The sequence below is a fragment of the Lampetra fluviatilis genome, chromosome 46 (assembly GCF_964198595.1).
Source record: "Lampetra fluviatilis chromosome 46, kcLamFluv1.1, whole genome shotgun sequence".
NCBI classification, from domain to species: Eukaryota; Metazoa; Chordata; class Hyperoartia; order Petromyzontiformes; family Petromyzontidae; genus Lampetra; species Lampetra fluviatilis.
In genome coordinates this window covers 2,787,057-2,800,013 of record NC_136320.1, presented here as the reverse complement: position 1 = coordinate 2,800,013, position 12,957 = coordinate 2,787,057, and the positions used below count along the sequence as shown (strand labels likewise).

At 52.4% G+C, this 12,957-nt stretch overlaps 1 protein-coding gene across 1 annotated transcript; it reads right to left on the bottom strand.

Moving 5' to 3' along the window:
- LOC144947593 (GTP:AMP phosphotransferase AK3, mitochondrial-like) lies at positions 1–10,513 on the bottom strand. The gene is made up of 5 exons (XM_078876804.1): positions 10,363–10,513; positions 6,801–6,920; positions 3,456–3,631; positions 2,731–2,849; positions 1–1,110 (listed from the first exon to the last, which is right to left on the bottom strand). The coding sequence occupies exons 1-5, from the start codon at positions 10,511–10,513 to the stop codon at positions 1,011–1,013; spliced, it is 666 nt and encodes a 221-aa protein (XP_078732930.1). The 3' UTR covers positions 1–1,010.
- Between the last annotated feature and the right edge of the window lie 2,444 nt (positions 10,514–12,957).

Here is a 12,957-nt window from a genome sequence, read left to right as displayed (position 1 = left end):
CTCCCTCACACCATACATTGACGGGTACAGATCAACGTCCTGTGCAGTAGTTGCAGGGGCATTGGCGGTTTCAGGCATCAGTCTCACACCCGATATGGGACCATCTTTACGATGAGTTATTGGCGACAGAGTCCAAATTTTCCCAATTCAAAAATTACCTGCAAATTAGCAATCGTGGCGATCACTACGCCCCGACTGGCAATCAATGTCCCCGCTGACTCGCCCTGCAGAATTCTCACGGTCAAACAAAATCGACTTGAACAACCGCAACAGACAGACAGGCGGAGCGAATGCCTTCGGACTCTCGGCCATCATTGGAAAGGGCAACGAATGATATCTCGATGAGTCAAATCGCGACCGCCGAGTTGTGACATCTGACACTTTGCCGAGCCACGGGCCGGGTGTGTCAATCGTCGCAGTTGAAACCCACAGAGGCTTTGCGTGACGTTTCCTTCCACGCAGAGACACACATGAGCCAAGCGGATGAGAAAACTGAGACTCCATCCAGACGTTGTGAAATTAGCGCGCTTTAATGCTTCGCTTTACTCTGCAGACAAGTGTCGTAATTGGAAGTGATGTTATGGCATCGAGAGCGGATAATCGCTGCCATTTCCAAAGCTTAAAAAATAATCTGTCCGGCATTGCCATTTAAATTCCTCGGACAAGTCGTCCAGGGTCAGGATGAGCCAATGTGTCCGTGTGCAGCAGAGTCTCCGAGTGCGCAATTTTACTTTGCACGTAGTCCATCCCGTGCCACTGACGCACCGGCCTCCACGTGTCCACAGTTCCTTAACACACCGGACTTTCAAGATCTGTTCTTACAGTGCCATCACCTCCACAAACATCTGGCTTTAGGTCTTCCTCCTCCGTCTCCGGCGGCATTGCCTGCTATTTGCCGTCCTTTCTATCGAGTCCCACGATGGATAGGTGGCGGTGAGAGCTGGGGGAGTGGTGAGCAGGTTGATGTTGAGTGTGCCTTGGTGGGGGAAGGTGCGGGGGGGGGGTCCCCTTCAGACGAACGAGCGGACTTGGCTGGAGATGAACGCGTGGATTTCGGGCCACACCTTGTTGGTCTCCGTGCCCGCAAAGGTGTGCAGGAGGCCCCTGCTGCTGCTCGACGCACAGGACAATGGCAACAACGACAGGGGCATGGGTGACGCTGTCGCACGCAGGTCGGGCGGCGTGGTCACGGTGGTGGTGATGATGATGGATGATGGCTGCAGGTGAACGGTGGAGGACGGGGGCTTAATACAGGTAGGAACAACAGGTTCCACACTGCCCACCAGGGATTATTTGTCTGTCTGTCGTGCATATCCGGAATTCCGCCCACCCAAGCACCTCCCCACCGAACACCAAGCTACGTGTTTTCTCACTGAATTTTGTCCGGGCCGCTGGGTAGGCTGGGGTAGATGACACGTGACCGGCGGCCTCTGCCACAGCCGAGAGGGTATACTGGACGTGGTGTTCTGGGTCTGGAAATATTTTATAATGCCGCTGAAATGAATCCCTGGGTGGAGGATGGTGATGAAAGATGGCGATGAATGACGATTTGGGTGAAAACGATGACGTGAAGTGATGCTGCTTGCATGATGGATGATGATGATGGTGATGATGGTGATGTTGATTGGTCGAGGGCGATGGTTGTACACGATGGATCGCTACTGCGATGGTGAAGACGAGATGGTCGTGCAAAGGTTTTCGCGGTTGGGGCTGGGAGCTTCCTCTGTCTCAACGATTAGATGACAACATGACGCTGGAAAGTGATGGATGATAGTGATGCACGATTGGTGGAGGGTTGCAGATGATGGTGACAGTTGCAACTGCTGACGCGCACGCTGACAACAGCGACAACAGCTGCCATCCGCCACGAAGTGGTGGTGACGACATCATCCTTCGCGCTTGTGCCAGGCTAGGTGCATTTCAAGGCTCGCTTGCAGGAGTTCATGCTGACAAAACAAGAATAAATATCCCCGATTTGGCGAGCGGCTAAATGGGGATAAAGGACGACACAGCACGTAAGGGAGTGGTGTGGCTAGCATCATGCCCGGCCGCCTTTGTCTCCCCAGTGGTGCTGTTTACCCATCATACCAGGTACAGTAAAACCTTGGATTGCGAGTAACTTGGTCTGCGAGTGTTTTGCAAGACGAGCAAATTTTTAAAAGAAATATTAATTTGATAAACGAGCGAGGTCTTGCAAAACGAGCAGTACGTATACGCTTTGTCTGCCGAGCGTCACGTGATCACAACTGATACACGAGTGCTTTGATATACGAGTGCTTTGGATTACAAACACGTTTCCGGAACGAATTATGCTCGCAATCCAAGGTTTTACTGTACTCATTTGAGACTAAGTCGACCTCGGGGAGGCTCAGGACCGGTTCAGATGATCGTCACTGGTATTGGCCGTGAGCGGGAATCGAACTCGGGTCGCCAGGTTCGTAGCGCAGCGTAGCGCTTATCGCTACACTACTGAAATTCTCACACACCTACTCACACGCCTACACACACGCCTACTCAAACGCCTACTCACACACCTACTCACACACCTATTCACACACCTACTCACACACCTACTCACACGCCTACTCACACGCCTACTCACACACCTACTCACACGTGTACTCACACGAGCGTACTCATACGTGTACTCACACGAGCGTACTCACACGTGTACGCACACGTGTGTACTCACACGCCTACTCACACGTGTACTCACACGAGCGTACTCACGCGAAGTGGTTGACGAGCGGCTGCGTCCTCTCGCGATACTCGCGGAGTCGCGCCACCACCGTGTCGGGTCGGTCGTCCAGCCTCTGCGTCAGCGGCTCCCCCGTCACATCGTCACGGCCCTGGGGGTGGTGGGGGGGGGGAAGGGGAGTGGGGGGCGGGGGGAAGGGGGGCCACGGGGGGTCATGAGAGAGTTGGCCCCCAAACCTCCCCCACCTGAGAGAGAGAATCCCACTAGAGCAGTGGGTTCTTGACCTTTACTGCAGCCTTGCACCCATTTGGGATCTCAGTCGTACAAAACTAAATGTAGAATGTTCATACATGCACAGGGTTTGATGAAACAAAGTAAGTTGTACTTACATGACCGTGCTTAATTTGCGTTTATGATGATTTACCTTCTAAAAAAAAAATCTGCCCATGTCTCTCACACCCCCAGGTTAAGAAGAACCACATTCACTATCAATAACCAATAACCACACTCACTATCAATAACCAACAACCACATTCACTATCAATAACCAACAACCACATTCGCTATCAATAACCAATAACCACACTCACTATCAATAACCAATAACCACATTCGCTAACTATGACCAGTAACCACATTCACTATCAATAACCAATAACCACATTCACTATCAATAACCAATAACCACATTCGCTAACTATGACCAGTAACCATAACCTACAGTCATTACCATCACCTATAGTCCGTCGGTCCGTACCGCGTTCCTGGGGGGATTGTAGTGGGTGTTGTAGACGCGGCCGCTACGGGCGTGAATCCAGCGGGAGGAGAGGCGCTCTCGGATCGTGTCGGCGGGGACATCGAGGCACAGCACCGCGTCCAGACGCACGCGCTCGCACTCCAGGGCGTGCGCCTGGGGCAGCGTGCGCGGGAATCCTGGCCGAGACGCAAACACGAGGAGATGGGAACGCCAGGGTGGCGAGATGTTAACTGCCTCGCCTGGTATACAGAAGGTCCGTGGGTTCCGATCCTGAATCTGACAGCGGTATATTTGGAGTTTGTGTGTCTGTCTCTCTCTCTCTTCGTGGTCGCCTGGATTTTTCTCCGGGTCCTCCGGGTTTTCCCTCCACATTTCGAAACGTGCTTTTAGAGTATTTGGCTGCGATAAATTTCCACATCTTCTTGGTTCTTTCGGTAAAGTCACGTAGAAGGGAAATAATAAAATAATAAAAATACAACATAATAAAATACAATTTTCACGACGTTTCGGCCACAACGCAAGCAGCCGTCCTCAGGTGAAGAACAGGTCTGTCGGAAAGACATTCAGACGCTGTCTTTCTGACAGACCTGTTCTTCACCTGAGGACAGCAGCTTGCGTTGTGGCCGAAACGTCGTTAGAATTGTATTTTATTATATTTTACTTTTATTGTTTTATTATTTCCCTTCTACGTGACTTTACCGAAAGAACCAAGAAGACGAATCCCTGCAGTCACGAAAGCTTTAAATCGTGAGAATTATTTAATTGTTTTATTTTTATTATTTTATTATTTCCCTTCTGCGTGACTTTACCGAAAGAACCAAGAAGACGAATCCCTGCAGTCACGAAAGCTTTAAATCGTGAGAATTATTTTATTATGTTTTATTTTTATTATTTTATTATTCTTTCTTCTATGTGACTTTACCGAAAGAACCAAGACGACGAATCCCTGCAGTCATGAAAGCTTTAAATCGTGAGAATTATTTTAATTTTTATTTTTATTATTTTATTATTTCCCTTCTGCGTGACTTTACCGAAAGAACCAAGAAGACGAATCCCTGCAAACACGAAAGCTTTAAATCGTGAGAATTATTGTATTGTTTTATTTTTATTATTTTATCATTTCCCTTCTGCGTGACTTTACCGAAAGAACCAAGAAGACGAATCCCTGCAGTCACGAAAGAAGCTTCAAATCGAAATTTCCACATGATAAGCAACTTTGTCGAGTTGTCATTTGCGGCCAGATCGCTTCTGGAAAAGAGCTCAACAGCTCAGTAGGCCTTACCTGGTAAAAATAAAAAAGTTTAGTCTAGCAAAAAAACTGTGAAAGAATACAATGATTTAGATGGCAGGGGCATGCAAGTACCCGGCACATCGCGTAAACAACATCAGTGGGGAGGTCCCCTTTCCGCACTCGTGTGCCGTGCCGGCCCCTGCCATGAGTGCTCTCGCTAACAGCACTTGCCCCAGCGGTGATGGGTGAGGGTGAGAGTTGGGGGGGGGGGGAGGTTTTTGGCCTGCAGAGAAACTACCTCGGCCAGCCCCCCCCACCGCAAAAGCCGCGCGACCGCACAAGACGGGGAACTCGGAGCGAGAATCCCACAAGGGACGAGCGGATTTAATGCGCGGCCCACGGTTTCGCGCTGTGTGGTCGCATTTACATGTTGGAGTGTTTCCAGTTTTTTCCCTACCCCCTGCCCCCCCCCCCCGCTGGAAATCACGGCTTCCGTTCTTTTCCCGGCAGCTCGCGCCAAGATCCCGAGACCCGCGCGGCATCGTTGATAATTATCACCGGTCAACACACTTTTTCTGGCATAAGGTATTCCAACGGTTTTAAGGTAATTTTTGGGTGCCGATTCCAAATCACATCAGGAGATATCAAATATTGCAATTTCAATAAAAACTGCAGAAGAAAAATATTAAATAAATGTGGATATCTACATTAAATTATATTATAAACACACTATCCTAAAAATACAGAACCATATTTTAACACTAAAGCAGTCACTGACAGGCAACAACTTGCAATCATAAGTGACAGAGTTAATTTCGGGTAAAATCAATGAAAATGGGGTATGCCGATAGCATAAAAATAAGATGTGATAGAGCAAATCTGAGATCAGATTTGGAATCAGCACCCTGAAATTAGTCTAAAACAGCTGCAAAAGTCCAGGCCAGAATTTTTTGTTTTGTTGACCAGTGTAATTATCGGATGGAAGTTGAGTTGGTGAGGCTGGCTGTGGGAGAGGGTGGTGGGGTTCATAATGTCCGTAGCAGAGCCACGGACTCGCTGAACCCGCGCCGCAGAGAGCCTGGGATCGAATCCCGAGTTACAGCCGCGTTGAAACCGGATTCTCAAGCGGAACGAGTTGATGGTATCACCTCGGTCAGAATAACACGAAAAGAAAATGTGTATATATATCCACACACCACGTGAAATCAGCTTTGTCACTTAAATTAAAAAGCCATGTTTGGTAACCATGCAACGAGCATATCAGAGGCGCAGAGCCGGTACCGCTGAGATCCTGAGCTCGACTCTCCGAGCTTACAGCCTGCCCACTCAGATTAAAGTGGGTTCACAAGTGCAGTGAGTTTTCCGGTGTCAGCTCGGTTAGAATAATACTAAAAAAAATTAACCCGTTAAAACAAAGTTTTTCACTATAAATCCTTTATATGCGTGGCATCGGGGCGGCTAGAGTCCTCTCGTCCTCTGACTTGAGATGGCTGCCACCTATGGGTCAGATGATTGTGTGCCAGCATTAACCAATTGGTAAATACATATTTTAAAAAAATTCCCTAAACAGTGTAAAATTTAGGAAAAAATTTTTCACGAAATTTCATTGTCAAGCACAACGAGTCTGTGTGCAAAATGTCAGCTCGATTGGATCACGGGAAGTGGGTTAAAAACGACCGAAAGATTTGCACGGTCCTAAGCAAGCAAGCAAGCGAACTTAATATAAAGGATTTAATTATATATATAGTACACACCACGTGAAATCATATTCTTTGGGTTTGTCGGTAAAGTCACGTAGATAGGTTCAAAGAAAATATCCTATCTGCGTGACTTTACCGAAAGACCCAAAGAATATGAATTCCTGCAGTCATGAAAGCTTTAAAATCACGTGAAATCAATTTGTCACTTAAATTCAAATCAAATCCCGGTCCTGAGAATTAAAAAGCCACGTGCGGCAACCATACAACGAGCATATCAGAGTTCGCAGAGCAGCTATCGCTGAGATCCATGGACTCGACTCGGAGCTTACAGCCTGCCCACTCGGATTAAACCGGGTTCACAAGTGCAGCGAGTTTGCTGGTGTCAGCCGGGTCACGTGTGGGGTGTCGCCGCACCGTCCAGCACCCATCCCTCGTCACCGCGCCGCTGCAGCTCCCGCATGACGAGGTGCGTGATGAAGTCGTCGGGCACGAGGCGACCCGCCACGATGTAGGAGCGTGCCCGGTGCCCGATCTCTGCACGCGGACACACGCAGCACGCAGCACAACGGTGATGCCTGGGGTCACACGGGTAACCCTGCTTGCTCGCCTGGATAAAGGCGTTCAACTCGAACCAGACAAGCCGGCTTGGATTGGCGGCAAGAGACAATGTCGGTGTGGCGAGCGGTGTCGGAACAAGGTCCTGTGCCTCCCCTAGGTCATCTCAGCCTTAAATCAGTACCTGGTGTGGTGTGGGTGTATGAGCATTGTGCAAAATGCGGTCGCGCGTGGCGCTGGATACCCACACCCCCTTTGTGTGCCGTGCTGGCCTTCATCGGTGCTGCTCGCTAAAACAAAACAACAACAACAGAACACTGACCCCCCCCCCCCCCACAGTCTGTTGTTATACGAGTGGCGTGGAGGCAAGGGACGGAGAGGCGGGTCCCGGCGCGACCCCGGCTCCGTGTTCCGGCACGGGCGGCCGCCCTTACCGTAACCCTCGACGATCCCTGCCGCTCTCTCACCCCCACCACCACCCCCACCACCACCCCCACCACTCCCTGCCGCTCTCTCACCCCAACCACCACCATCCCCACCACCACCCCCACCACTCCCTGCTGCTTTCTCACCCCAACCACCACCACCCCCACCACTACCCCCACCACCACCCCCACCCCCACCACCACCCCCACCCCCACCACCACCCCCACCCCCACCACCACCCCCACCCCCACCACCACCTCCACCCCAACCACCACCCCCACCACTCCCTGCCGCTCTCTCACCCCAACCACCACCATCCCCACCACCACCCCCACCACTCCCTGCTGCTTTCTCACCCCAACCACCACCACCCCCACCACTACCCCCACCACCACCCCCACCACCACCACCACCCCCACCCCCACCACCACCCCCACCCCCACCACCACCCCCACCACCACCCCCACCCCCACCACCACCCCCACCCCCACCACCACCCCCACCCCCACCACCACCCCCACCCCCACCACCACCCCCACCCCCACCACCACCCCCACCACTCCCTGCCGCTCTCTCACCCCAACCACCACCCCTACTCCCTGCCGCTCGCTCACCCAACCACCACCACTCTCTGGCGTTGACCGCGTTCCGGGAAGCCGGAGGGCAACGTTCATGGTGTCACACTCATCACCCACGAGGGAGCCATTACCACGGCGGCTCGCAGTGGGTAGGAATACGAAGAATCGTGGGAGGAACGCGCGGAGCCGCAGGGGATGGAGAGAGAGGGAGGTGGCCACCACGTGGGCCACACGAGGAGCCCGTGGCACCCAATCGATATTGTAGGTGAAGGCGCAGCCCTGCAACTGCTTTCTTACCTTTGGGGCAGGGACGGTGATGGGGGGGGGGGGGCAGTTGTCCGGCTTGAATGATTACTTCTGTGATAGGAAACGTGTAGTTGTAAATAATAATGATGATGATGTATAGCCCGATTGTTAATCCACTGCCCTGCTTTACAATGTGGTCCTGCAGTGGAGTCCTTCAACAGAGCAGGAGGAGGAGCATCAGCACCACACGAACTCTCTCCCTCTCTCCTGAAGCTCTCTCGCCCTGGCCAGCAGCAGCAGCAGCATCAGCAGCAGCATCTCCACATTGGTGTCTAGCTCCTGAACCAGACTGCTGTCAAGAATACAACAGAATCCACTGCTGGATCACCGCGTGATTAATTCGATGCACGGCATTTGCCCACTATAGGGAAGCTTCGCCGAGTCTGTGAACTCTTGCCCAGGAGGGTCCTGCCACACTCGCGACCTTACGGTCAACTCCGTTCACGAGAGTTTAGCTTCGGGTTGGAAGGAAAACAGGGAAAGCACGGAGAGACCTCCCCCCCCACCACGCAATGGAATGGGTTAACACGGAAAGCACCGCACAGATTGATTCAACACTCTTGCTGCACTGCTGTCTTCTGGGAGTTTCTCAAATGTGTAGCGTGTGTGGGGTGCGGTAGTGTAGTGGTTAGCGCTACACTGCGCTACGAACCCGGCGTCCGGGTTCGATTCCCACTTACGGACATCACCAGTGCCGATTATCTGAACCGGTCCTGGCCCTCCCCTAGGTCGACTCAGCCTCAAATGAGTACCTGGTGCTATGTGTAATTATCGCCACTGGGGAGACAAAGGCGACCGGGCGTGGTGTTGGCCACCCAACCCTTCGTGTGCCGTGTCGGCCTTCATAGGGGCTCGCTAACAGCACTTGCCCCTACAGTTTGTTACAGGCTATACGGGGGATCTTTGTTTTTGTTGTGAGGTTCACCAACCCAAGGTCAAGCACGCACGTGTCCGGGTCTCACGTTCCTTCCCCGAAATCGCGATAACAAAAAAATATTTTAAAATAAATGGTGAAACAAATCAAAGTCGTCTCCTTATACTTAACAAGTAAACCCGTAAAAACAAAGTTTTTCACTCTAAATCCTTTATATGCGTGGCATCGGGGCGGCTAGAGTCCTCTCGTCCTCTGGCTTGAGATGGCTGCCACCTATGGGTCAGATGATTGTCTGGCAGCATTAAACAATTGGTAATTAAATATTTAAAAAAAAATTCCCTAAACAGTGTAAAATTTAGGATTTTTTTCACGAAAATGCCTTGTCACGCACAACGAGTCTGTGTGCAAAATGTCAGCTCGATTGGATCACGGGAAGTGGGTTAAAAAACGACCGAAAGATTTGCACGGTCCTAAGCAAGCAAGCGAACTTAATATAAAGGAATTAAAAAGAAGCTCTCGTGATTTTAATAACACGCAGAAAAAAAAGGTTGTAATTACCCTCCGAACGTGATTATGTCACACACAGTCGGGACATAATTAAGTTACGCGCAGACTGTCCCGTTCGTGTGACGACTCACGACCGTGGCGGTCACCGTGGGGCGCCCAAAATAACTCCGGGATTAGAGTGCCAAGGGTCCCCTGGCAGCCCCGGGGCAGCCGGGCAGGGCGAGCACGTGTCTGCTCCTCGTGCCGGCCACGGAGAGAGAGAGATTAGGGGTGGGCAGCGGTCGCGTGGGTGAATGGAGAGAGAGAGAGGGCGGAAATGAGAGAGGGGGAGGCGGGAGACAGAGGATGAGAGGGGGAGGGGGGTAAAGAGAAGGGATTTAAGGAGGTGAAGAGAGAGAGGGGGGTGTAAGAGGGGATGAGAGAGAGAGCGGAAGAAAGCGACAGAGGATGAGAGACGAAGGGATGAGAGAGGGGATAGAGAGAGGGAGTGAAGAGAGGGGATGAGAGAGGGGATAGAGAGAGGGAGTGAAGAGAGGGAGTGAAGAGAGGGGGTGAGAGAGGGGAGATAAGAGGGGATGAGAGAGAGCGGAACAAAGCGACACAGGATGAGAGACGAGAGGATAAGAGGGGATAAATAGAGACAGAGAGAGGGGGGGAGTGAACGAGAGAGGATGCGAGGGGGATGAGATGGGGGGGGATGAGATGGGGCGGGGAGGTGTAGGGGTGGTACCGGTCCTCCGGTAGATGTGGTCCCGCAGTAGCTCCCCGCTCGCCACGCTCGTGATGCCGAAATGGAGGCGGATTTTGTGGGCCATGGTCCCCTTGCCCGAGCCCGGGGCCCCGAGTAGGGCCAGCCGGGACACGGGGACACGCGCAGCCATGGACGTGACAGCGAATCGACCGCAGGGAGCGAGGGCGGTGCGGGAGAAAGGGGGGGGGAGACTGAGAGAGTGATGCGGGGAAGGAGGGAGAGGGGAAGGAGGGAGGTGCAGAACGAGAGAGAGCGAGTGAGCGAGAGAGTGAACGAGAGGTGGGGGTTTACATAAAGCAAAGTTTAAATAAATAAAATATTTTTTTACGAAATGATGAACGAAGCAAAGTGCCGACTACACCGAGCATCTTCTTGTTTCCACTGATCGTAAAAAATAAAAAATTAACCCGTAAAAACAAAGTTTTTCACTATAAATCCTTTATATGCGTGGCGGCTAGAGTCATCTCGTCCTCTGGCTTGAGATGGCTGCCACCTATGGGTCAGATGATTGCCTGCCACCATTAAGCAATTGGTAATTAAATATAATTTATTTTTTCCTAAAAAGTGTAAAATTTAGGAAAAATTTTTTTCACGAAAATAAATTGTCACGCACAACGAGTCTGTGTGCAAAATGTCAGCTCGATTGGATCACGGGAAGTGGGTTAAAAAACGACCGAAAGATTTGCACGGTCGTACGCGTGCAAGCAAGCAAGCAAGTGAACTTAATATAAAGGATTTAAAAAAAGAGAGGATAGTGAGAGGGAGGGAGCAGGAGATGGGCAGGGAGAGTCGAGGGACGGGGGAGGTGGTCTCGAGCCAGAATGGGTGGGGAGCACGAGGGGAGTGTGGGGTGCAGGTTCCTTCCACTGCTGCTGCTGCTGCTGCCACAGGCCATCCCCGACGGCGTGACACAGCCCGGGACGCGCTGCTGCCACGGTCATCGTAAATATAGCGACGCAGACAGCCGCTCGCTGCTGCTGCTGCTGCATCTTCAGCAGACGTCGCGAGCTAATTTTGGATCAAGATCTACCCCCCCTCTACCCATCGGCAAGGGGTGGGCGTGTTTGTATTTTGAGATCCGGGGAGCTTGTTGAAGGCTGCGCACGTGCAATTGTTTACCCGTTGTTGGTATTGTACCGCGCACACCGAGGAGACGGAGCGAGGATTGCGTCATGGCCATCGAGTGTGGATTCCTGCAAGGGTCGCAGGATTGTGATGAGCGGGCGGATTTGGGGAGGTCTTCATACAGGCAGTGGATCGGTGTTGGTATCGTGAGAGCGATTGCTAGAGGCGGCGGTGCCTCTAGCAGGTGTTGGTGCTTTCCGCCTTAACAGTCTTGACCAGGTGACCAGCCCAGGTGACCTTGGTGACCTGCCCAGGTGATGCCCGGGGTCAGCTAAGGTCACCTCCTAGGCGAGGGCGACTCGTGGGGGAGGAGAGTGTGTGGAGGGGAGTAGAGTGAGATGAGAGGGAGAGGTAGGAAAGTTCGTGGTGGGGAGTGAGATGAGAGGGAGAGGTAGGAGAGTTCGTGGAGGGGAGTGAGATGAGAGGAAGAGGTAGGAGAGTTCGTGGAGGGGAGGAGAGTGAGATGAGAGTGGAGAGGTAGGAAAGTGTGTGGAGTGGGGGGTGAGAGAAGAGAGGTAGGAGAGTTCGTGGAGGGGGGGAGAGTGAGATGAGAGTGGAGAGGTAGGAGAGTGTGTGGAGTGGGGGGATGAGAGAGGAGAGGTAGGAGAGTTCGTGGAGGGGAGTGAGATGAGAGGAAGAGGTAGGAGAGTTCGTGGAGGGGAGGAGAGTGAGATGAGAGTGGAGAGGTAGGAAAGTGTGTGGAGTGGGGGGTGAGAGAAGAGAGGTAGGAGAGTTCGTGGAGGGGGGGAGAGTGAGATGAGAGTGGAGAGGTAGGAGAGTGTGTGGAGTGGGGGGATGAGAGAGGAGAGGTAGGAGAGTGCGTGGAGGGGGGGAGAGAGGCGAGGTAGGAGAGTGCGTGGAGGGGGGGGAGAGGAGAGTGTGTGGAGGGGAGTAGAGTGAGATGAGAGGGAGAGGTAGGAAAGTTCGTGGTGGGGAGTGAGATGAGAGGGAGAGGTAGGAGAGTTCGTGGAGGGGAGTAAGATGAGAGGGAGAAGTAGGAGAGTTCGTGGAGGGGAGTGAGATGAGAGGAAGAGGTAGGAGAGTTCGTGGAGGGGAGTAGAGTGAGATGAGAGTGGAGAGGTAGGAGAGTGTGTGGAGTGGGGGGGGGTGAGAGAGGAGAGGTAGGAGAGTGCGTGGAGGGGGGGAGAGGAGAGTGTGTGGAGGGAAGTAGAGTGAGATGAGAGGGAGAGGTAGGAAAGTTCGTGGAGGGGAGGAGAGTGAGATGAGAGTGGAGAGGTAGGAAAGTGTGTGGAGTGGGGGGGTGAGAGAAGAGAGGTAGGAAAGTTCGTGGAGGGAAGTGAGACGAGAGGGAGAGGTTGGAGAGTTCGTGGAGGGGAGGGAGAGGTAGGAGAGTTCGTGGAGGGGAGTAGATTGAGATGAGAGTGGAGAGGTAGGAGAGTGTGTGGAGTGGGGGGATGAGAGAGGAGAGGTAGGAGAGTGCGTGGAGGG

What these genes read in the sequence shown, in the direction of transcription:
- LOC144947593 (XM_078876804.1), bottom strand. Translation starts at nt 10,513, where the DNA reads ATGGCTGCGCGTGTCCCCGTGTCCCGGCTGGCCCTACTCGGGGCCCCG. An exon ending in CCACATCTACCGGAGGACCG is followed by an intron (nt 6,921 to 10,362) that starts GTACCACCCCTA and finishes GTCCGCGTGCAG; the next exon opens with AGATCGGGCACCGGGCACGC. An exon ending in CGAGGGATGGGTGCTGGACG is followed by an intron (nt 3,632 to 6,800) that starts GTGCGGCGACAC and finishes CGTCTCGGCCAG; the next exon opens with GATTCCCGCGCACGCTGCCC.